General features: G+C 29.2%; 1 protein-coding gene across 2 annotated transcripts; it reads left to right on the top strand.

Annotated features, from left to right (window-relative positions):
• Positions 1 to 323: 323 nt before the first annotated feature.
• Positions 324 to 26297, top strand: LOC117174916 (polycomb protein Asx). Of its 2 annotated transcripts, none has more exons than XM_033364370.1 (7): positions 324 to 934; positions 3967 to 4226; positions 7368 to 8867; positions 11300 to 11587; positions 14312 to 15136; positions 18330 to 18569; positions 25561 to 26297. In XM_033364370.1, the coding sequence occupies exons 1-7, from the start codon at positions 676 to 678 to the stop codon at positions 25978 to 25980; spliced, it is 3792 nt and encodes a 1263-aa protein (XP_033220261.1). In that variant the 5' UTR covers positions 324 to 675; the 3' UTR covers positions 25981 to 26297. The 2 variants fall into 2 exon arrangements, with proteins under 2 accessions (XP_033220261.1, XP_033220260.1); XM_033364369.1 differs by having other exon boundaries at positions 18330 to 18599.

Genomic DNA, 26297 nt, shown 5'->3' with positions numbered 1-26297 from the left:
TGCCATTTTTAATCATACGAATTAACAATAAAATCCTAAAATAAAAATCTTCTTTTAATGTACATTGGATATAAAAAAATTTGAATTTCGTACCAAAAAAGGGTACTTTAAATCCACAAATCACAATGACGCAACACCAGAAAAACCTTTATTATTTGCCAAAAGACCCCACGAATCCTCGAGAAGATCCAAGAGAAAGAAAAGAACTCTATTGGCCGAAACACAAAGTCGCCAAAAAGTACCTAGACTTTCTCCCCCAAAATAGGGATTTTTTCGATTCACAAGAAAAATTCGTAAATACAATATGGCGGAAGCGATACACGCAAGTTTTTCTAACGAGTCTTCTTTGACTAATTTAAGTTAAATTCGTGTATTTTGAATCCCCGAGTTTTTAAATTCAGTTTCTTTTATCGTCCGCTAAACTCACCAACACTTACTTCATTGAAACCTAACCTAGTTCAGTGATTTCCCCACGTAAAATGCAGTGCCGATTGTCGTGAAAGACAATGTTTTTGTGTTTCGTTCTGCGATTCGGGCTCGTGAAGGAACATTTTTCGTGAGCCCTTCCGCGGGTTCCGTCCAGGGTGTGATGATCCTCGAAAGAGAGGAGTAGAGGGTCAGGATTTCTTTGACCAAATTTTCGACCGCAATGGCATAAAAGCACCCTGTCGAACCATGGAGGCGGACATTGACGTTGTCAAAGGGGATGGGGGTGGTGAAAATGGTCCAGGATGCTCCGGGTACTCGAGTATGGTACACAGTAAAAAGGTCATCAAACATGCTCTTCGTCAGCAGGCAAAAAGACGAAGAAAAAATACCACAATCGCGGCTGGAAATTCTCGTACTTTGCCACGCATCGTCGTCAAACCCTTGCCGCCACCTCCTCCCAACGATCCACCCTCGCCTGTCAATAATATTCAGCATGTTAATTCAGGTAAATGTCAAAAAATATTTTTTTCGTTTTTTCATGCCCTTTCTTTCACCTAGTTTACGTTTTTTATGTTTTGGAGAAAAAAAGTGGAAATAAATCGGTAATTATTTGGAAAAATGAAGACAATGGAATGATGTCTTTGTTTGAATTCTATAGGGCGTACTTCGATTTTTAGTTATGATTATCAATCTTCTTGTGATTAATTTTAATCTTTAGTTGAATGAAATGTAAGTACTTTTTTGTTGGTTATGTGTAAGTTTGTTTACATGTTAGTAGAGGGCCTAAAACGTTTAGAATTTTGGAGTTTAAACTTTTGTTTACATACCCGCAACGTATGCAAAATGAATATTACTGAGTATAAAATAATAATTACATGTTTGGTAGGATTAATATCAATGATGTAAAACGGAGCATTTGGAAAAGGACTTTATATCAATTATTTAAATTATACTATTTATTATTTAACAAAAAAAATCACATCAATAAATCGTAACAATTTTAACAGATTTCAATAATTCGAAGGGATTTCAAAGGATTTTTAGAGCTGTAGAGTTTTTTTTAATTCAACGAATTTTCAATAGCTTTGAAAAGTTTCAAGAGATTTTAGAAAATTTTAAAGGAATGGAAATATTCTAGAGTATAGTAAAACATTCCAAAGAATTTTGAAGGCCTTAAAAGATTTTAGGTTATTTTTAAAAATTCCGATGAATCTTCAAGAGCTTTAAAGAGTATCAAAGGATTCCAAAAGATTTGGAATATCTCATAGTATTATTAATATATTTAAATAATTGGAAGTTATTCGAAAGAATTAAAAATGTTTGGCGTATTTTAAAAATTCCAAGTATTTTTCCACAGCTTTAGAAAATTTGAAGAGATTTAAAAGGTTTTTTACAGGATTGGAAATATTTTAGGGTTTTGTAATATATTCCAAGAAATTTTCAATTTATTTCAGGAATTTTTCATTGATTTCAATATATTAAAGGTATTCCAATGACTTTTAGAGGTATCAGGGCATTTTTACTATATTTCTATGATTTGTGATTATACCAAAGAAATTGAAATGTTTCAGTGTATTCATTCAAATTCCACGTAATCCTCAAGACCGAAAAAAATTCAAGAGATTTCAAAATATTTTAAAGGATTTGAGATATTTTAGGTTTTTTTTTAGAAAGATTCCAAGGCATTTTAAAGAGACTTTAAAAGTTTCAAAAGATTTGAGAGGATTTGAAATATTTGAGAGTATTTTGAAACATTCCAAGCAATTTTCATTTAATTTCAGTAATTTAATAGGATTTCAAATATTTTAGGATATTTTAAAAGACTCCAAGGAATTTTAAATAGATTTCAATAATTTGAAGATATTTGCAAGATTTCGATTTATTTTCAAAGCTACCAAAGCATTTTCAAGATCTTTTAAAATTTTCAAGAGATTTTAAAAGGTTTTAGAGTATTTGAAATATTTTAGGGTATTTTAAAATATTCAAAGCAAATTTTCAATTGATTTCAGTTATTTAATGGGATTTCAAATATTTTATGGTACTTTAACTTAATCCAAGAGATTTTTAATAGATTTCAATAATTTGAAGATATTACAAAACATTTTCAAGAGTTTAAAGAAAATCCAGAGATTTAAAAGAATTTTCATTCGGTTGTAAAGAATGTCTTGAATTTTGGAAGATACGGAACGATTTTACAGGAACTATAAGATTTTAAAATAGTTAAAACTATTCCGAGGGGTTTTATAATATTTCCGATGATTTCAGTGATTTAAAAACCTCTTTGATTTGCCTAAATATTGTTAGATTTCATAGAATTTCGCGAGATTTTTATATTATTTTAATGGATTTCAAAGAATTTATTCACAGTAAGTGAGGGATCTCATAGGGCTTCAAAGATTCGAAGAGAATTCTAAATATTTTTTGCAATTCATTTGGATTTCACCCTGAACTCTTAATTTATTCTGAATTCTTTTAAATTTCTTTTTTTTTTAATTCATCAAATTCTTCTCATTTCCATTAAATTTTGCTAAATTCACTCAAATTTTACTGAAATCAATGGAATTAAAAAAATTTAAATTCACCTGGAATCCTTATAAATTTTATCGAAATCTTTTAAATTCAAAAGAACATTAGTCACATTATTAATACAACTTAGTCACTTGCACACTTTTTGAGTTAAAAATGAGAATATTGGTCTTGAAGTAATAATGGTCAGGCGAACTGAAAAATTAGTCAGTGAAAAATGAGGAAAAAGCTTGGGAATTTTTTAATTAAATTATTTCGATTACCCTGTATATGTATGGTGAGATTTCCATGAAATTTAATTTTTTTAATCACAATATTTGAAAAATATTGAATGTACTGAAATTCTAAACATTTCAACTACTGATTTTTCATTTTATTACAACAAATAAAACACTTGCATTTTTTAATCTTCAATGCTTTTTTTTTTGCATTTCGGTTGTTGTAAGACAAATTTTGTTTGAGAGTAAATATTCCCCTAATTTAAATTTTGAAAACTTCAGACCTAAATATTTATATAATCTTTTGGGTGAAAGGTTTTCTTCTTACTTTAGAAAAAAAAACATGGTAAAATATGTGAAAAGTAAACCCAAAGAATTTGTTTAAAAATAAACCTGCCGCAGCAGGAAAAAACGTGTTTTTTGTGTTTTAAAGAATTATACTCTGAGTAATTGGGTTCTTACCAGACTCAAGCAGCTATGTATATGACGTTATCTACCTCATTGAAAGTATTATTTGTTTGACCTAATTTGTTTTTCAAAGTAAGAGAAATGAAGGGAAAGTAAACGAAATTACGAGAACCAAAAATATAATTATTCATAAAAACATTTCCATTTCTCTGTTTAAGAAAAGATAATAAATAGTCCCTCAACTCCAAGGAAGTAGCTAGATATTTAAGATTTATTTTATCATTTAATTTATTCCTAAACTATGTTTTTCTTTTCAGCGCAACAGATGTTGCGCTGTTATAATATTTAAGAAAAGCTGTTAATTATTTTTTACTTATTAAACTAGCTGTTGAAGAACCTGCTGCAACGATGCGGGAAGTATTGGCCAGTTTACCAGGCTTCAGTTTAAAGTCTGGCAGAAGACGATCGACGAAAAGATTGTCAGCTGCAGCACAATTGGAAGCAGGATTAGTTGATCTTGAAACTCCAGCTAGTATTATCGCCAGTACGAGTTTGCGAGCTTTACTAAATAAGCCTACTTTCCAAGGGCTTCCTCCTTTGTATCAGAGGAAACTTGCCCAACTTTTACCCGCCGTCGACAGACAGGTATTTTTTATAAAAAATAAGAAAGAAAGAGGAAAATGTACAATAAAGTAAGTCCATTGAGTTGTTAGGGCTGCTGCTGAACAGCGAAACTGGACATTTTTTCATACCGAGAAAAAACATTTGTAATTTAATAATGTCAGATTAAATTTTTCAAAATTGGACAATTTTAAATTGAATACCTTTGAATTTGAATAATTTTTATATTTTGAATTTAAAAAATTTAATGTATAATATTCTTTGTATAAAGTTTAAATTGTTTCAGACTGCAAGTTCAAAGTTAAAGCTTTAATAATTTTAAATTTAAATATCAGAAGATAATTTCAAATTTAAATCGTTCGTAATGGTTTAACTTCAAATTGAGTCTACATTTTTTGGCAATTTGAAGCTTGAAAATTTTGAAATTAAATAATTAAACATTGAACGTTCAAATGAACGAATTTTTTTACTGATGACTGTAAACTATAAAAATGGTTAAAATGCTGGTTAATATTTATTAGAAATAATATATTTACAAAAAGAAAATTATAATGCATTTTTTAATTGTCGTTGGAACCAAATTTATTGATAAAATAGAATTGTAAAAAAATATTTCGTTCATTTGAACGTTCAGATCTTAATATCTTAATAACATCTTAACATCTTAATAAGAAGGTGTAAATTAAAGAATTCAAACTTTAGCAATTTCAAATGAAGACATTCAGAATTTAAATTACTGGTAAAAGGTAGTGTAGGTTTTTAAATAAATTCATAAATCATATGTAAAGTCATAATAAATTATCAAAATGTGTATTTTCATAATTTTTGTATGTTTATTGATACCAATTTTTCAAAATATTTTTGTAGGCCAGAAAAGTCGCTTCGAATGTTGATAAATTTTTATATGCTGATACATAAGAGATAGTTTCACATGTGACAGACCACTGTTTTTAACAAAAAATTTAGAAACCTCTTCAATGGTCATTTTTGTATTAAAAAAAAAGGTTACTGAGTAAAAACTTTTCCATTCGATTAGCTGGCAAAATAAAGTAGAAAAAATCATTTTTAAGTACAGCTATAATCTCTTAGAATTTTTTTCTCTTAACGGAATTTTACCAAATATACTAAGAATTTTGTCTATAAATGTTCAGAAAATGTTATTACAAACAGTAAAAAGTACCCTTTGTACCCTATTTTTTTTTAAATTAAAGTTTAAATTTTGAATTCAATTCTTAAAGTTATTTATCATTCGAAGCCTTAATATTATTTGAAATTGACAACGTTCCAAAAGGAAGGATATTTTAATGAAAAATTCCAAATATGCACTATTGCCTATCTTTACGTTTAATTTTAAAGGACTTTCACTATAAAAATTATACCACTTCAAATTCAAAATCATTTAATTATGAGCGATTTAGGTTTGAAATAAAAATAACCTTATTTTCTGTGGCTTCGAAATTACCCAGATTTTTTTTTATAAACTTGAGTTAGACATCCTGTCTATATTTTTAAGTATTACATTTATTTTAATCAGGCATGTAAATTAAAATTGGAAATTACACTCTATTTTTCTTTTTTTCAATTTCAAATTACAGCGATTTTGGAAGTCTTGTTACACATCTTAATTAGTGCTCCGCGCTTGATCGGTTAAACGTTTAAACAAATCGAATAATTTCTTTCTCTAACCGATTAATCATTTAACCTGTTGAAACGTTCTTTCGGTTAAACTTTAGGTCGTTTTTCACTTTTTTGAAGCTGACTTCACATAGTTTAGTTTTTAGGAAAACTGGGGAATAGGTATATTCATTTACATAAAATTAATATGACTACAATATTAAATTCAATTTGAAACGCTTTATATTCCTAATATTTCTAGTAAGAATATTGCACTTTCAACAAAATAGATGAATATTTAACCAAAACTCGAATAGTTAAATTTTCAGTAAAATTAATTTTTCACAAAAAAAAAGAGAACAAATTTTCAACAAAATAGTAAAATCGGCAAGCAAAGTAGGTTAATTGTAATTAAACCGTTATACTTATAACCAAACGAGATTAAATTTCTACCAAAATATGTGAATTTACAACCGTAAAAGACGAATTTCCCATAAAATAGTTGAATACTTAACCAAAACAAATTAATTTGCAAGCAAACAGTTGCATTTTTAACCAAAAATACATGACATTTCTACAAAAAAATTTGAATTTTCAACTAAGAAAGATTTTTCAGTCGACAATAAAAAAAATGTCAATCAAATTGTTAAATTTTTCACAACCCTTTGAATTGGCGAACAAACTGTTGCATTTGTAACCAAAAAAGATAACATTTCTAAGCAAGCAAGATGATATTTCATCAAAATAGTCGTATTTGCGAACAAGAAACATTTTTCGGTCAGAAAGAAAAAATATTCCAACTAAATAGTTAAATTCAAAAAGACGAATTTTCAACAAAATCTTTGAAGTTTCTATAAAAAGCATAACTTTTTAGTAAAATTGTTGAATTATTGTCAAAATAATAAATTTTTCAACCAAATATGAACTAAAAATGTTTACCAAAAAGATGGATTCTCAACCAAAAATAAATGAGTAGACGACTCACTAAAAATAATTAGGTTAAATTTTAATTTTCTTGCTCGGCTAAATTAATTTTTTTGCATTTAAATGAAACAAAAACGAGAAAAAGGTGATAAAAAGGCTAATAGGGAAAATATTGAAGCCTGCGATAAAAAAAATCCATCTTTTTATCATTTATAAACTAAAGATGAATATAAATAAATTTTAACTCTCTACTCCACATTTTGGTTTCGGACAAAAACTTTCAAATCCGTCTCCTGAATCAAGCCCTAAACTGATGTTAGTTGAAATAGAAAACTAAAGTTGAAAACCATGGAAAGTTTAAATGAATGAATATTTCTACAAGTTCAATGTCTAAATGGTTAAACTTATAAATTATTAAAATTATTTAAACGTTTAACTGTCTAAGCGCGGAGCAGTACTCTAACTCTAAGGTCTAGGTTCCAAACTCAAAAATAAAATGCATAGATTCAGTAAACTAGTTTCATAAAAGGTACAATAGAAATCGAAGAACAAGATATCAAATTCAAATGTTATATTTTTATTAGAAAATAGTAGAAGCGCATTCTCAACACGAAGATACATTTTTAGGACGCCGCGACCTCAGGACTGAATAACGAGTTTTTCGCGAGGGCCTGTTTGGAATGGAGAAAACGACTCGCAGAGGGTGAATTCACGCCCGAGAATCAGCAGCGACTGAAAATGGAAGCAGAGAGGGACAAAAATAAGCTAGATCCTTGGAAGCTGAAGCACTTTGAACCAATTTGGGGAGAAAAGCGAGAACCGAAATTAAGATCAGGATTGCATTGCACCGAACCAAGATCCGTTGGTGCTGTCACCCGTTCGGGTCATCGTCTGCGACACGAGTCGAATGTGGACCAAGTCATGCCAGAAAATCCACGTTGTCTCGCAGCAGTCGTCGAAGAAAAAATGGAGGAAGTTATCTGCATCCCCGAGACAATCGTTGAAGTTCCTGAGAACGTTCCGAGTGCCCCGGAAATGCAACAGAACCCACTTGCGGAGTACGATGAGACTGTACAAATTTTGGAGGAAGAGAATCTCCTAGAAGAGCCTGTTAATGTAAATATAAATCCCGATGAAATAATGATCAAAGATTCTGTTGAAGAGGTTGAGGAAGAGGTTGAGGAAGAGGTTAAAGAAGAGGAGGAGGAGGAGGTTAAAGAGATTTCTCAAATCAAGCCTGATGATGTTGTTGAAGACATTACTCCAGAAGTTGTTCAAGTTAAGGATGCGAATCAAGAATTGAAGGATGAAATTGTTGAGGAGGTGAGTCAAGAAATGAGCGAGAGCATAGAGGAAATTGAAGAGATACATGAGATCCATGAAATTCAAGACCCTGAGGAGGATATTTCAGAGAGCATGGAGATTTCCCAGGCTGACGAGGTTTCTCAAAGTAAAGAGATGTCGCAAATTGAGGTTCAACTTCAAGAGGAGAAGATCCAAATTCACAGTGAAGACATTGTCTGGGAGAAGATGCAAATGCAGGAACCGCCTAGTGAGGAAATTGAATGCTTGTCGCATGTTTCTGATGAAATCTCTCAAACCTCGGAAGAATGTATATCTCAGACGTCGGAAGATCCGTCTCTGCAGTTTTCCAAGGAACAGTTCTCCCAACTCTCGAGTGAGCCAATGTACCAACTGGAGTGTGACAATAATTCCGGTTCGCCGCAAGATCAGGATGCCACTTGTGATCTGATGACTGATGATTCCGAGATTGTGATTAATCAGGACGAGATTCATGAGATGCAGAGTGAAATACAACATGAAATTCATCCTGAATTACAAAGTGAGATGCACCATGAAATACAGCATGAAATTCAACATGGCATGAAATATGAAATTCAACATGAGATACAAGCTGAGATGCAGGCTGAGATGAGAGCGGAAATGCAGCCTGAGATGCAAGCGGATTTGCAGGTAGAGATGCAAGCAGGTTTACAAAGTGATATTCAGTCAGAAATTGAAGCTGATATGCAGGGATCGAATGAACATACTCCGGATCCTGAGCCGCAGATTCCCGAAGGAATGGAGATCGATATCGAGACATTGCAGCGGATTCATGAACTTGAGGTATGAATTTTAAGAGTTGTATTAAAGAATTGTATTAAGAGGGATTCAGAAAAATGCTTAAGTTAAATAAAATTAGAGTTTGTTTTGTATGTTTCCACCCTATTCTAGATATTTTAAAATCTAGCAACTTTGTTTAATATTTATGAGTGCATCTGAATCAAGTCTAAATGAAAGTTGAATGATAATGGGATTTTTTTTATTCATTATGATTCTCTCCCATCCCACGACCATTTCAAGATAAAAATTAAAATAATCGTTGGGTCGTTCCTAGGAAAATCGACTTTAAGGATTTAATTAATACGAAATGCAAAAAATTACCTAAAAAGATATGGTAAATATTTAATAAAGACTTTTTTTAATTATTATGATTCTCTAACTTCCCACGATTATTTGAAGATCAAAATAAAAATAATCCATTGCGTTCTTTTTGCAATAGTCGATTTCTGTCTTTAGTTATTTAAAAATAAAACATTTACGATAAATAGATGTAGTAAATATTGTTCAAAATTTTATCAATTACTTTTTCTGATTATGGTTTTCTGCTATTACAGGAACATTTAATGATAAAAAATAAACAAATTCAATTGGCAATTGATTCCAAATGCAAAAAAGTTGTAAAAGTATTTTAGTTAAGTATATTACTTGAATTTAAATTGTAAAATACAGTAAAATGATTTGCTACTATAATAAAGTGTTGCTTTTTTTTAAAGAAAAATGTTTGGCAATTTGAATTCATTTAATTAATAAATTGACTGTTTTCACAAAGGAACCAACGGATTATTTTTATTTTCATCTTTAAGTGATATCACATTAAAAATAGGCATGTTTAAATAAAGTTTTAATTTGAATAAAATTCTTAAAGTTATTAATAATTCGAAGTCTTAATATTATTTAACATTAACTACTAAAATTTCAAATTCATAATTAATTATGAGCACTTTATGTTTGAAATAAATAATAATTGATTTTGGGTGGCTTCATGTTTGGAGGATGTATAATGGTGAACGCTTTGAATTAGAATTTATTTGCATTTTGATGGCTAAGTTTGAAATACTCAATTTTGAGTATTTTATTTTGAAATAATATTAAATACTGAAGATTTAGACATTGAACGTATAATTTTATATTACAATTACACAGAATTGTACCTTTCATCATCTAAAATAGTTCAGCATTAAATTCTTTAATTGGGAAATTTGAATAACCAGGAAAATTTTGCAACCGGGAAGCACCACAGTCAATAAAAGAATCTAATTTTTAAAAAATGTTGTCAACATTTACCGTATCTTTTCAGATAAATTTTTCTATATCGTGATATTTAAATATTAGAATCGACTTTTTCCAAAAGGGTCCAACAAATTTTGTAAATTCTCAACTTTAAGTTTTCTCGCGATGGCCGAGAACTACAATAAAAAAATGTACAGCAATTACTGTATCTTTCTAGAAAAATGTTTACAGTCCAAATTTATTATAATACTAAGATCAACTTTTTACAATAAAGAGCCCAATTGATTATTTTAGTTTTTGTTAAAAAATATTTATGGAATAGCAGAAAATCATAATCAATATGAAAATCCAGTGAAGGAAAATATTAGGAAATATTTAATATCCTTTTATAAAAATGTTTGCATTTCAAATTATTTAAAAAAAATTGACTTCAATAAGTATTAGATTTATTATTTTAACTCTGATCTCAAAATATACGCGGAAAGACTGAAAGTCATAGTAAATTTAAAAATCCAGTGGAAAGAAAACTGTAAACATTCGTTAAACTTTTTAGGCGATTTTTTGCAATTCATATTAATTAAATATTAAAATCGACTCGTTTCAACAAAAAACTTTATCGATTATTACAACAAATTTTAGAAGAGAAACCTACATCTAAATAATAAAAAAGTAGTTGAAGTAATAATTGTTTATTTAAATCTAGTTATTTGCATATTTATGTTTCCTCTTCTGCTTTACGCAAAAGTCATATTTTCATTCAATTTTAAGTTACAAAAAATCACTATTCCTTGAAAGGTTCTTTGCTGTTATATTCGCCATATTTGTAATAAATATTAGTTAGTAAATTGTTTAATTAAATAAATAAATGTATAACTAGAAATAAAAAGGTGATTATTATTCACAAATAAAATAATTTTCATAAACCTTGCACGAAATAGAATGAGCTTTTATAAATTAAATTTTAATGCAAAGTACAACTTTTTCCTAGAATGGATGAAAAAAACACAAATATGCAAATAAGTAAATTAAAATAAACAATTATGATCTCAGCTATTTTTTTCATTATTTACGCTTGGGTTTCTCTTCTAAAATTTGTCGCAATAATCAATATTCTTTTTTTGTATATTTTCTCTATCAAGTTAAAGATTAAGTTACGTTATAAAAGAATTATGAATGTCATTTAGCAAAACTAACTTTTTTTTAAGGTCCGAGGTGAAATGCGAGAAGCTTATGAAGAAATTTGTCCGGAGGAAATAATCTATCCGATTTTAGAAGGAATGGAAATTGGTTCAACTGGTGAGGAAGAAACGGAAGCTTCAGTAGTTGCAGGGCCAGTGGAAGATGTCGCAATCCAAGAAGTTGGACATCTAGCAGTTGTGAATGAAGACGAGGCTCTTCGAGAAGCGAATAATTACGTTTGTTCCGAAATGTTGGAATGCAGTTGGGCTGTTGATCCAAACGTTGGAACCGTTAACAATAATCCTAATAACAGAGTGAGTCATCTTTCAATTATCTCAACAGACTTGACAGTCTTTCCCATATTTCCCTCTTTGTTCCTTTTTTTAAAGGATTCATATTTTTTCCTGTTTTCAAGAAATTAAATCTTTCTCCCTTTTTCGCTCAAATTTTAAGTGAATATTTTTTCTCTTATTCGACCATATGGTTAAAAAAATCATCTTTTTGGCATAAAAAATCGATTATTATGGTGAACTTTCCACTATTTTGTTAAAAAATCCTATTTTTTGGTCGAAAATGCAACTGTTTTGTGAATATTCGTCTTTCTTGAATATAAAGTTCGTCCTTTTGTATTGAAAATTCATCTTTTCTGGTAGAAATATAATCCTTATTGATAAAAAGTGAAAAAAGGGTATAAAAAATTTTTTTGTGTGGAAAATTCAACTTATCTGAAAAATTTGTCTTTTTGTCTTGAAAATTCAACTATTTGGTTAAAAATCTAATTATTTTGTTAAAATCCACCTTCCTTGGTTAAAAATCAACTTTGTTGTTGAACCTTCATCTTTTGGGGTTTCAAATTCATTGCTTATTTTAAACTTTAGACTTTTAGCTTGAAAGCTCAACTAGTTTTTGAAAAGAATCTCTTAGTAGAAACTTTTTGTTGTTGAACATTCAACTACTTTGTTAAAAATTCATTTTTTCGATTGAAGATTCGTCTCTGGTTACAAAATTGAACACATGTTTTGAAAATTAGTTTTTTTTCGGTTAAAATTAACTTTTTAAATGGAAATTCACCTATCGATGTTCAATTGTTGCACTTCGTTTTTTTTATTCAACTGGTTTTTATTTTTCGATGCGAACTAATCTTTTTTGGTTGAAAATTCAACTACTTGGTTGAAATTCACCTACTTTATTGAAAATTTAACTGCTTTGTTAAAAATGCATTTTTTGAAGATTCATCTAACCTTTCTTGTGGTGAAAATGTAACTATGCTGTTCGAAATTGTTTTTTTGTTGTTGAAATTTGATGTATTTTGTTGAAAATTCGTCTTTTTGGGTTGAATTTGATTTTTTTCTATTTAAAATTATAATCTTTTTTGGTTAAAAGTTTATGAGTTTTGTTGAAAATCCATCTATTTTTGTTGAACTCAACTGTTTTTGGTTTAAAATTGAAATATTTTTTGGTTGAAATATCAATTATTACGTTCTTCGTTGAGAATTAATATTTTTTTATTGGGACTGCAACTACTTGTTTGAAAGTTGAACGACATTGTTAAAAACGATTTTCTTGTTGTTGATTAACCATCTGACCTCTTTTTGGTTGAAGACTTAACTATTTTGTTGATTTTTTTTTAAGTTTATGTATTTTGTTCAAAATTTGTATTTTTGTATTGAATTCGATGGTTTTTTATTTAAAATTGAAATTTTTTTTATGAAAGATTATGTATTTGGTGGAAAATTCGTCTATTTTTGTTTAATTCAACTGTTTTTGGTTTTAAATTACCATTTATTTTGTTTGAAATAGCAACTATTATATATTTCTTGTTGAGAGTCAATCTTTTTTTTTTTTGTAAATTCAACTAATTCATTGAAATTTAGACTACTTTGTTGAAAATTCATTCTTTTTTTTTATTGAAGATCCATCTGACATTTCTTTGTTTGAAAATTTAACTGCTTTATAAAAAATTAATCTTTTTGGTTGGATTAAACTGTTTTTTATTTAAAATTGATTTTTTTTTATTTCATCTAATATATTTTGCGGTTTTTGGTCAGAGTTAGTTTGAAAATTCGATCGTTTGATTAAAAGTTCAACTATATAGTTTAAAATTATTAATTTAAATTAAGCGTTTAATATTGAATCTAATTTGGAAGTTTCATTATTTTTATTAAAAATAATTTATTCTCTTATTGGGAATGGTTAAAGTGCGACACGCCACCCGGTGGCAAAAATTCGAACTAGAAAGAATAGACACGATTGAAATATGCCTTTTAAATTGTGCATAAAAGTGTTTTAACCATTTTTTTTACTTTAGAGTATTTATTGGATAATAAAAATAAGTCTTTATAAAAAGCAAAGTGTTTTAGATGGAATTTACATATTACACAGTGAACCCCACACTTTTTGACAGAAATATTTTTCTAAAAAAAAAACAGTTATTGTTCTCTTTATTGTGATTTTCAAAATATTATAAACTTAAATGGACTTATTTTGAAGCAAAAATGAACCCAAAGTAAATTTTTATTAATTTATACATGAAACATTTACTATTTAAAAATCTGATCTAAAAGTTAGGTTAGAGTTCGTATTTAAATTCCAGTCGTCTGACATTCGTATTCTTGGTATAATATGGATCAAATTTGTCGCTACGTACATTAATTAATGTTTATTTAAGCTTACAATACATTGCAACTCACATGAAATAATGAAATAATTGTATTTTTTTAAAACTTATTTCACGAAAATGTGTTTTTTCACTGTATAAGATGGAAACTCTATCTAAAACTATTTGTTTTTTATGAATATTTTTTTTTAGTATTCAATCATTTTTTTATACTTCCGAAAATAATCGTAAAAACACTTTTATGCAAAAATTAAAATACATGTTTAAAATTGTACCTACTCTTTTTAGTTCCATTTTTCGGCACCATGTGGCGAAATGGTAGACCGCTATTCCGAGATTATTTTGGACTGTGAAGTAGTTTAAAGAAACTAATTTTTTCATGCAATCAGCAATATCAAATCAATTATATTTCCTTCTTCAGGTTCAGGAAGAAATGCAGGTTTCCTTGCCACTAGTAGCTGCCGCCCTGGACGGATCCGTAGCCGCAAACATTACCGTAACAACTCAGGACGAATGCAGCGACACTTCAACGACTACAGACTCTACGAATCCCTCACAATTCATCAGTTCAGATGCTCATACAGAATCAATCAACTGTATACAATTGCCAGTTGTTCAAAGTGCTCCATTTCAACCAGAAACCTTAGCAATCGGTACTCCAGTTACTAGTTGTTTGATGAAGAACATGCAGCAATCACAGAGTTCGCCAATCATTGCTTTTCCACAATTGCAATCCATTCGATTCGTCCAGACAAATTTTCATTCAGGACACGGAACGACGCAGACCTTAAATTCTGGTAATGCTCTTCCTCCTCAGATCCAAAGTCAGCAAAATCCGCAACAGCAAATCAGTATTGTGAGGCCGCACGAGGAAATGGTGCCGATTGGAACTCAGGGCAATGTAGTGCACAATAATCTGCAGAATAGTGTTCAGAATCCGACGCAGGATAATTTACAGACGACGGTTTCCGTCCAGGCGCAGAATCATGCGCCGGGTGCGATTGTAATTCAACATCAGCCGCAGATGGGGCCACAGCCGAGGCAAATTGTTGCGACTTTGCAGCAGCAACAACAACAGCAGCAACAGTATCCTGCTGTTACGATTGCGTCGAGACCTTCTAGATCGACTCAGGGAGGACAGAGGTCGAGGGGGAGTAATAAGGAGCAAGGGGGAAGGTCGAGGAGTTCGACGAAAGAACCACCTGGGGCGGTCAATTTGGAACGGAGTTATCAAATTTGTCAAGCGGTAGGTTCTTGATTTATAATTAGTTTTTATAATCAGGATGGATAGGGAATTTTTTTGGTCAGGGAAAGTCAGGGGTTTTGAAGAAGAAAAAAAAGCGAAAATCAGGGAATTTCTCTAAGAGACTTTAGAGATAAATCAGCCAAGATAAATCAGAGGTTGGCACACTGTTACTTTTATAATAACACTTTTTAGTAATTTTTTAAAAATAGGTAGCTAAAGTCACTTTTTAGAGTACAAAATTCACAAATAATTTTTCTTTAAATAAATTTCAACGAATATCAAAGAATTTTTAGGATTTAAAATTATTTTTGAAAAATTCCAAGGGATTCTCAAGAGTTTTAACAAATTTCAAGGGATTTCAAAGAATTATCAATATTTTGGGACATTTTAAAAGATTGCAAGGAATTTTGAAGAGCTTTACAAAGCTTCAATAAACTTGAAAAGATTTGCAATATTTTAGGGTATTTCAAAAGATTCTAAAGCATTTACAAAAAGATATAAACATTTTCAAGGATTTGAATGATTTCAAGGGGCTTGTCAAAAAATTTCATCGGGTCTTAAATAATTTAGTAGAATGCTAAGACATGGATTTATTTTATTGGATCTATAAGGATTTAGGATAGTTTAAAAGATTCGAAGGAATTTTATATAAGATGTATGAGGATTTTAATAATTCTAAAGTATTTTAAGAGCTCTTAAACTATTTTAATACGTTTTCCAGCATTTCAGAAAGTATCATCCTATTTCATGTAATTGCATGAGATATTATAATAGTTTAATGAATTTGAAATATTTTATTCACCAGAATTGAGGGATTTCGTCAGATTCCAAAGATGTTCCAATATTTCAAGATTGGTCGAAAATCTTGTGATTTTTAAAAAGATTCTAATTAATTTTAAATTGAATTCCATAGTTTGAAATGTTTCCAGAATATTTTAATGATTTTAAGGCATTTTTTTAAATTCCAAGTAATTTTCAAAAGTTTTAAAAAGTTTTTAGAGATTTTAAAGGAGTTCGGTAAATTAAGGGAATTTTAAAAGATTCCAAGAAATTTTTAAGAGCTTTAATAAGTTTCAAGGGATTTTATAGTATTTTCTACGGTTTGAAGGGTTTTTGAATACTCTTAAGATATTTTAATCAATTGTTCAGGATTTCGAGAAATATCATATTTTATGTAATTACACGGGATTTTATAAGAGTTTCATGAATGTCAAATAATTTGTTCATCAGAATTGAGGGATTTTGAAAGATTCCAAATATTTTCAAATATTTTAAGGTTTCTCGAAGACTTTATGATTTTTAATATAATTCCAAGGAATTTTAAATCGATTTTAATAATTCGAAATATTTCCCAAAGATTTTAGAGCATTTTTTGGAAATTCCAGGTCATTCTCACAAGCTTCAAAAAATTTCAAAATATTTCAAAGAATTTTGAAAAATTAAGGAAATTTTATTATATTATCGAAGATTTCATTAATTTTACGGGTTTTTGAAATATTTCAAGATATTTTAATCAATTGTCCAGGATTTCGAGAAATATCATATTTCATGTAATTTCACAGCATTTTCTAATATTTTAATGGATTTCAAAGAATTTATTTACCAGAATGTAGGTATTTCGTAGGATTTTCAAAGATGTTAAAATATTTCAAGTTATTACCAAATATTTTATGGCATTTGCACAGATTCCAGGGAATTTTCAATTAATTTAAGTAATTTAATGGGATTTCAAACGATTTGTACCATTTCAGAGCATTTTAAAATATACCAACGCTTCAAAAAGCTTCAAGGGGTTTCAAAAGATTTCAAAGGGTTTGAAAATATTTTTCATGTTTTAGGGTATTTTAAATTATCCAAGGCATTTTCAAGAGATTAAAAAAGTGAAGGGATTTCCAAAGATTTAAATTACTTTACGAGATTTTTAAAAAATGCGTACGGTTTTAACGAGTTTTTTAGAATTTAAGAAGATATGGAATAATTGTGCAGGTATTTTAATCAATCAATCAATTTCGTAGGGTCTCAAAGACTTGAGAGTGTTTTCAAATGTTTTTTGCCATGCATTTTAATTGATTTAGAATTCACCATGAATGCTTATTAATTTATCCTGAGTTCTTTTAAATTCTTTGAAATTCTTTGGAATTCTTTGGAATTTTTTCGATTTATTTTAATTCACATGGTTTCTTCTGAATTTACTGAATTCAATAGATTTAAACTTTTTTTTAGATTTTCTTTAATTCATCCTGAAGCCTTTAAACTCACCTTCAATTTTTCGGCATTTCATCACACTATTTAATTTTTATGAATTTTTTAAAACTAATTTCAAACTTACTAAATTCAAGGATTTTAAAAATATTTTAAAATTGTTTTAAAATTACTTCAATATTTTTCATTCAGCTTGAATTTTTATGAATTTTGTATTCCATTTATAATCGATTTTTTATTAAAAAATTTACAAGATTATAAGTGTGGTCTTTAAATGAGAGGCAAGCGAACAAAAAGTGATAAATTCAATTTTGAAAAAATGGAGATAAAGTTTCCTTCTGTATATTTGGAATATCATCAATTCGATTACTAAACTTAAGTTCGCAAATAATTTTTAGTTTTGTTTTAACGTATATTAATTAAATAAAATGAATCAAAAAAATTTAATTTCTGACTGCAAATTTATTAAGCGGATAATTCAAAGTGAAGAAAATATACACTCTATTTAAAATTCATAAATATTTTCAATATTTATCTTATAATATATATTCATGTGTAAAATTATCATCTGATTTCGCATATAAACAATAAATAGTAGATTTATATCATTATAACATAAATAATCAGTGAAATATGTCTAGTAAATCAAAAGTGAATAAATCCGTTTTCATTTAGTTAATAACTGTAATACAGTTTTAAATTAGAAAGTGTTATTTTGAATATCATTTATTTGAAAGTCTATCGGATTATAAAAGTCCATTTTAAATTTCGGTTTGGTCAATGGATTTGAATTTATCACCTTTTTTCGCTTACTTCTCAAATATTATTGGTAAGAAAAAATAGAAAATTAGTCAGAGAAAAATCAGGGAATTTTCAAAATGAAATTTTATTGCCATTTAGGCATTAATTTATTATCTTAATATTGTTTTTTAAAAATGATTTAATTATTTTTTAATAAATATTAATAAATGACGTTTGAATTATGTTTCAGGTTATCCAAAGCTCACCAAATAGAGATCAATTAAAGGCACATTTGAAACCACCACCGAGTTTATTAGCAAGAGGCGATGGAGCTTTTACGACAACGAAATCCGGCGGGCGAACTATCACTACAGTCAAGACTCAAAAATCTCAAAATTCGACATCACACAATAAACAGGCACAGAGTAAAGGGCAAGGTGTTATGCTCAGACATGTTTTTACCACTGCTCGTCAAACGGCGCCTGCAGAGGTAAGAACTCTGCTTAAGAGAAAACATTCGGTAAATTTCATTTTGATATTACCTAGATTTTAAAGATACATTTTAAATAATTAACAATATCTTTAGCATAGAAAAACCTACAGACTTCACGGTATTTTCAGAAAAAAAGAACGCCCTTTTTTTATATCACTTTTTCAGAACAGTTGCGCTGTTTCAACTTTTAAAGTAAAATTCGTAATGTTTTAACTTAAATTACTGATGATGTAAAATCTTAACTAAAAAAGTATCCAACTATTTAAAATAACAAATGCTCTAAAATAAAGTGTCTATCCTACCTGCAAAACCTGGAATTTTCGAGGAACTTTTGTGTACCTTGAAAAAACTTGCAAATGTCGGAAGTTTTTTTCTAAATTGTAATGAAAAAATGAGTAACAATGATACTTAATTTGCAAAAATAGCTATATATTACTGTATTTATTTTTTTCTCGTTTTTCCTTGTTTAAAATTAATTTTTTTTTCAACTGAAAATTTAACTACTATTTAACTATGTTTTTAGTTGAAAATTCATGTATTTTCTTGAAATTTTTTAATTAAGCATTAATATTTTAATAATTGGTTTAAGGTGAAACTACTTTTTAAAAAATTCATTTTTTGTTTGAAGATTCATCACTTTAATTGAAAATTTATCTCTTTTGTCATATATGTTAAAAATTAATCTCTGATTGAACATTAATTTTTTGTAACTATTCCATTTTTTGCTACAAAAATTTCTTAGTTTAAAATTTGTCTTTTTGGGTAGAAATGAATATTTTTGGATAAAAGATCATGTTTGTTGTTAAAAATTAAATTATTCTAGTTAAAGATTGATCATTTTAGTTGAAAATTAATCTTTTTGTCATACTTGACTGAACACAACCTCTATTCCGGCGGTTTAAATGTTTTCTTAACATTTAAATAAAGTATAATATGATAAACATCTTTAATGTCATTCGCTCTATTTTAAAGGTAAATTACAATAAAATAGTAAATATTGAAAAAGCGAAAATATTTTGTCTGTTGAGAGAAAATGTTTTGTCAAATATATGAAATAAGAGTCATGAATCATTCTATCAAATTTGTTTAAAATATATATTTATTTTATTATTATTATCACCGTAAAGATGAAGATGTTTTCGCTTTTTTTCCAGTTTTGACAGTATCATATACACGAACCAATCAGATTTTCCTTTTTTCTAATTCTCCTCTTTTTTAAAAGAATTCCCCTTTTTTTCTCAAGAAACTTGACCCTTTTTTCACTTAAGTGTAAGAAAATTCAACCATTTTAGGATGGAAGTTAATTCTTTTTAAATTAAATGTCTACTATTACATTTTTGGTTCAGAATTCACCTCTTTTAGAAAAAATATCTATTATTTGGTTTTAGAATTTAATTATTTTGTAGAATATTCAACTGTTTTTTTTTTAAAGGAATCTTTTTTTGCTCGAAAATTCGATTGCTTTGTTGAGCATTAATCTTTTTATTTAAAAAATTCGTCCTTTTGGACTTAAAATTAATCTTCTAAGAGAAAAATCTTATTTTTTGGTTAAAAATGCAACTACTCGGTTAAAAGATCAATTACTTGATGAAGTATTCATTTCTTTCGTTTACATTTCATCTCTTTAGTTGAAAAGTTAACTATTTTGTTGATAATTAAATTTTTGGATGAAAATTCATATTTTCGGGTAAAAAATGTAACTGTCTTCTAGAAAATTCGTCTTTTTGACTTGAAAATTCCACAATTTTGTTAGAAATTTTGTGTCTTTTTTGAATTAAAAATCTTTCTCAATTGCAAATTTGTCTTCTTAGTTAATAAACTCGTCTAATTTTATTAAGAATTCTTAGTTAAAAATGAATCTGTTTCTTTATTATTCAACTTTCTTTTTTGAAAATTGGCCTTTTTTGTTGAATTCGACTATTTTTAATTTAAAATTAAACTCTTTTTTTATGAAGTATCCATTATGACATGTTTCTTCGATAATTATTCTTTATCGGTTGTTTTGGGTTGAAGATGCATATCTGGTTGAAAATTCATCTCTTGTTAGAAATCTCATCTCTTTTGCTTGAAAACGCAACTGTTTGGTTAAAAATATATCTGTTTTGGTTGATGATACAACTATTCTGTTAAAGATTTTTGTTTGTTTGTTAAACTCTACAGTTTTTTATTTACAAATAGAATCTTTTTTGTTTGAGCATTTATCTTTATTGGTTAAAAGTTGAAGTGCTTTGTTAAGAGTTAAGTTTTTTGTTTTATTAAAAATCATCTCTGGTTACTAATTATTTTACAATAAATTCGGTGTATTTGTTGAAAATTCATCTTTTGGGGTTGAAAATTCAATAGCAAATTCGACTATATGGTTCAACGTTCGTCTTGGTTGGAAACGAAGTTTTTGTTCTTAAATTTATCTTTCAAGGTTGAAAAATCTTAGGAATATGGTGCCTGCATTAATTTGGTTCAAAAGAATTTATTTCCTTATTTTCTTAAAAAGTCACCAGGTTTTCCCTGCTTTAAGAACATTCTGAGCTGTGAGGTCTGCTTCCTGTTTCCTTTCTGTCTAGAAAAAATTATTCTAGACTACCGGTCAGAGTTTTGCCTTCTTTTTTATGATTGATTAAGTTCTCTTTATTTTAATTGTCAGAATTAAAATTTTAATTTCTGCCGCAACCCGAATCGCTAATTGATAATAGCTTTTGTTTAATAAATAATGCAGAAAACAGGACGTAAGAGTATGGGGTGGCATATGAAGGGACGAGGCAGATGGGGGGGATCACATCCGCAGTTTTTGACTAATTAGTATCAGATTTGTCAAACTTATTCTTTGGGCTCCCGGACAGGTCGAAAGAGCGTGGGGGCCATAGGAGGAATGATGTGGAGGGGGGGATGCCGCAGTTTTTTAGCAATCGGCATACAATTTTTCACACATATTCCTTGGGCTCCCGGAGAGTTAGTTTTTTTCCAAGTTGAGTTCCGAATTGAGTAAGAGTTATATGATTTAGAATTCGAAAACTCCTTTTTCATTTGCTGTTTTTCAGTTTTTAATTCTTTTCTTAGTTTTCCTTAAGGACATGTGATACTTCGTCGTGTGTTCAATCGGGTACAGTTCCCTTGACTTTTTTTCCACAAAAGTGCAAATTTTTAAAAACTGAATTCGGAGATGCTATAAAATATCATAAAGGACGTCCCCGGACTCTTTTTTGAGGGATAATAAAAAAAATTATTATGCTAAATAAAAATTGTATGTATTATTTTAAGGTTACGTCGTTTTTCATTTCTGCCTTTCCGATAATTTGGAAATTATTTATAAAATAAACTTTTTCAATTGCCTACAAACAAGGTTAGTTCCGGGAGGTTAGTTATTGTATTTATTTGCAAGTCCATAGTTTTCGGCTAAAAATATTGTGTAGTTTGGAAGTAACGCTCAGGAGAATTGTAATCCACATAACCTCGAAATATACACACGTTGTTAGCAAAATCAAATTAAAAAAAAAAAAAAAAAGTATGCGGGGACAACCGTCAGCATGTTCGCTATCATTTCCCAGATTTTGAAGACAAAATATTTCTTATCCTAGGAAAAAAGCCTGGGGAATCTAACACTGAAAAAATCGATACTAATTCCTAAACGCTATGCAAATTAATCACATTTTGCTAAATTAAAACTGTTTTGAATTAACCTACAAAAAAATGTGTGGGGACGTCCGTTAGCATGTTCGGTATCATTTCCCAAATTTTTAAGACAAAATATTTATTATTCTAGAAAAAAAGCCGGGGGAACCTATAACTGGTAATATCGACAATTTTCTAAGTATCACATGCCCTTAAGGGCATGTGATACTTCGTCGTGTGTTCAATCGGGTACAGTTCCCTTGACTTTTTTTCCACAAATGTGCAAATTTTTAAAAACTGAATGCGGAGATGCTACAAACCTGCAAATAAGGTTAGCTGCTGGACATAGTTAATATGTTTATTTGTAAGTCTAAAGTTTTTGGAAAAAAATATTGTGTAGTTTGGAAGTAACGCTCGGGAGAATTGTAACACACATAACCTCGAAGCACACACACGTTTGTAGCAAAATCAGATTCTTTTGAAATTAACCCACAAAAAAGTGTGCACGGACGTCCGTTAGCATGTTCGCTATCATTTCCCAAATTTTTAAGACAAAATATTTATTCTATAAAAAAAAGCCGGGGGAATCTAAAACTGGTAAAATCGATAATTTTATAAGTATCACATGCCCTTAAGCTTTGTACAAATCTCACATGTGATTTGGAATTTGTGGAAACTGAATTTGACAACTTAGATACAGTTTTTATAATCAAAATTTAAAGAAAAAAACAATTTCCATGTTCTGCATTCAAGTTTTTATTTCTATTTTACTTTCTCTGAGTTTTTTCAAACTTTAGTTCAAATTTAGTTATAGAATTTGCATTTTTCCAACCGAAATTCTACTATAAATACTTAAAATTTTATGTTGATTCCATTCCAGTATTATATATTATACAACTTTTATGGCATTTTTGTTCGTTCTCGATGTATAGTATTAAGGACAGCGGCTTTTCTGCGGCGGCGAAACAGCCGCCACAGGGTACAGCTAGTTCTGTATAAAATGAGCTTTGCATGAAGCCAATTTGTTTATTTGTTGAGCAGATATTGTAAAAATAGTATAAATTTTAATAATTTCTTAAATTTGAGGCAATATACGAAATAATGAACATATTTTAATATTCTCAAACTCATGAATTTTTATAAAATTCCCTCAAAATATATATTTCTTTAATTTTTATGATTTTTCTATAGATAAGGGATCGTCCATAAACTAGGTTATTACTTTAGGAGGAGGGGGCTCCCAGCTAAAGTAACGTTACACGTTTAGAATGTAGAGCAATTTGTTTTCTAAAAGTGCATATGGTAAATTAATCTTTTTGTTTAAAATGCATCTTTTTGGTTGAGAATTTTTAAATTTGATCGATTATTCGTCTTTTTCGCTACTAAATTAATCTTTTTGTTTAATAATTTATCTTTTTTAATTGAAAATTAAACTTGTTAGTTCAAATTTCTTGAATTTTGTTAAAAATTCTTCTTTTATGGTAGTAAAATAAACTTTTTGCTTGAAAATTCATCTATTTTACTTGAGAATTCAATTGTTTGGTTGAGCATTTTCGAATTTTGTGGAAAAATCGTTGTTTTTCGGGTAGAAAATCCATCTTTGGTTCAAAATTGAACAACTAGATTTTAAAGGTTGACCACTTTTTTAAAAATTCATATCTGCTTGAAAAATTACTTTGGTAATTGAAAATTTACCTGTTCCATTTTTGGTAGGAAATGGTTATTCTTGAAGTAAAAATTCAACTTTTTGTTAAAATTGAACTATTTTGTTAAAAATTCATTTTCTTGTTTAAAATTAATCTATTTTAGTTGTAAATTTTAATTTTGGTTTGAGAGTTCTTTTATTTTGTTGGGAATTCGACTTTTTGGTATATAATTAACTTTTTAAATCAAATTTTCATATTTTTGATTTGATAGTTCATCTGTTTTCAGAGTTTAAAAAGTCAATAATACTCGGATTAACGTCACATAAAATTCAATTAGGCACATTGCAACACTTTTACTCTGAAAACAACTTTTTTTTTTAATTCTTGATTTTTTACGAAAGTTTATAATTTACTTAATAACCAAATCAACGGTTGTTAATGGGAGTGGGAGGGGGGGGGGGGGGGGGGGGGGGGGGGGGGTCGTCAAAAATAGGGTTGTTTCGCGATTTTAGATAAAATAATTTTTTAATACATAATTTTCATCTGAATCGAAGGTGCATTATAATTTTTTTTTCTTTTGTGTCGTTCAGCAGAAAGAAATTATTGAAAATCGAAGGCGGTAAAACACTTATTCAAATTGGTGTCACGTGGGTGTCACGTGACTCAGAGGTTCTCATAATTATCTATCAATGTGACTATGCGAAACTCATGATAAAGAGGTTAGGCCACGGTCTGTTGTCAATTTAGACTTTTAATTTGATAGCTTTATTTGTTAAGGAATATGTGACAAAAAAGTTATTCTTTTGTAATATTTGATTAAACAGTCAGTTTTATGTTGAAGGAAAACAGTAAGTGCAATTATTAACATATTTAAAAATCTTACATGTTTACGAATTGTTCAGTAAACATGACTACATTTAAGTAATTTTTCACTGAATTCTTTCTACATACCGTAAATATATCTATTTTCGGCAGATTTTCTCTATTGGTTTTTACGAAACCCTCCTTTGACATTTTTTTTAAACAATATTTTGCGACTTCTATTTTCGATGTGCACAGAAAAAGATATTTAAGAATCACTGACACGTGAGCTGTGATTGGTGGAAAATCCGACGCCTTCGACGTCAAAGGGCCCCTCCAATCGACATCGTGATAAAAAATTCATATTTCAACATTAAATTAAAAATCGTAAACAATATGTAAAAAATATTTTATGGGTTTTTTTATAATTAGAATTTCATGCACTATAAGATCCATTTATTGGAAAAATTATATCTGACTTTGGAAACAACCCTATTGTTAATTTATGGATGATTTAAGTTTTTGTACTGTGATAGGAACATTTTTTACACTTAAGTTCATAGGTCGTTTTGATACATTGCTTTAAAATGAGCGTAAGAACATTAAAATTTGTTGATTATTTCGTATATTACCTAAAATTTAAGAAAACATTCAAATCTGCACTATTTTACAATATCTACCTTAAAAGAAATATACAAATTGGCATCATCCTGGACTCATTTGATACAGAATTTTGAGAGAATTTAATTCATTTAAGAGAGAAAAATTGTAATTAAAATAAAGAGAACTTAACCAATCATCAAAAAAGAGGTGAATGCAAAATTCTAGCCGGTAGTGTATTTCCCTTTTTTTAGAGCATCCTGTGCTCTGATTTTTTAAATAAATAAATAAATCATTTTTTTTACCTATTTAAAATCAGAATGCAATTTGTTCAGGTAACGGAGAGCAACGCAGTGACCCAAATAGGATCGAATGGAAACGGAGGCCTCGGACAATACATCCTCGTGCAAAGAACGGGCGTCGGAGATGGCGCCCCACGTGCCTCTTCAGCGCCACCTTTGCCACCGCAAATTGCAGGTATGGGAGTAGGCGTGCACCTGGTGCGAGGAAGGCCAGCCAGTGCTGGTGAAGGATCTCATCAAGCCGTTACCCTAAAAGCGAGAGGGGCACTCGACGGCCGAGGAGGCGGGGGTGCCGAACCTGGAGCTCCTGGTATAATAATGGGGGGCGATCCTCCACCTCCCTGGGAATGCAATATGCGAGGGGCGATGGTCATTTGTCGGCAATGCGGCGCTTTTTGCCACGACGACTGCATCGGACCTCAGCGTATTTGCGCCACTTGTCTAATTCGTTGATCATCCTATCCTTCTTGAATATAAATATGTATTCAGAGAGCTTAAGAGTCAGAGTGCCGAATTCAGTTATGATTTAATTTTACAAATTTTAATTCAAGGTGGCCACAGGACCGGGGACTGTTTGATACCGACAAAACCCGGGAAGTGAAAATGAATTTATTTTTTGACCAGGAATTTTACTAATTTCTAGAATATAAATCTATCTAATCGCTTGAAATATGACGAGTTTTATATCATATGATATAATATGCAATTTTAAATAAGTTCGATTTCAACTTTTTTTTTGTAAGTTAAATTTAATTGTTGACTTTTTAAAT

Source organism: Belonocnema kinseyi, chromosome 6, assembly GCF_010883055.1.
Source record: "Belonocnema kinseyi isolate 2016_QV_RU_SX_M_011 chromosome 6, B_treatae_v1, whole genome shotgun sequence".
Taxonomy (NCBI): Eukaryota; Metazoa; Arthropoda; class Insecta; order Hymenoptera; family Cynipidae; genus Belonocnema; species Belonocnema kinseyi.
Note: the sequence above shows the minus strand (reverse complement) of the source record. Positions and strands in the feature narration are given on the sequence as shown.

Excerpts from the sequence above, each read along its gene's own strand:
- LOC117174916 (XM_033364369.1), top strand. The coding sequence starts at position 676 with ATGGAGGCGGACATTGACGTTGTCAAAGGGGATGGGGGTGGTGAAAAT. Across the intron at positions 935-3,966 it reads TATTCAGCATGTTAATTCAG|CTGTTGAAGAACCTGCTGCA; the intron begins GTAAATGTCAAA and ends TTATTAAACTAG. Across the intron at positions 4,227-7,367 it reads TACCCGCCGTCGACAGACAG|GACGCCGCGACCTCAGGACT; the intron begins GTATTTTTTATA and ends ATACATTTTTAG.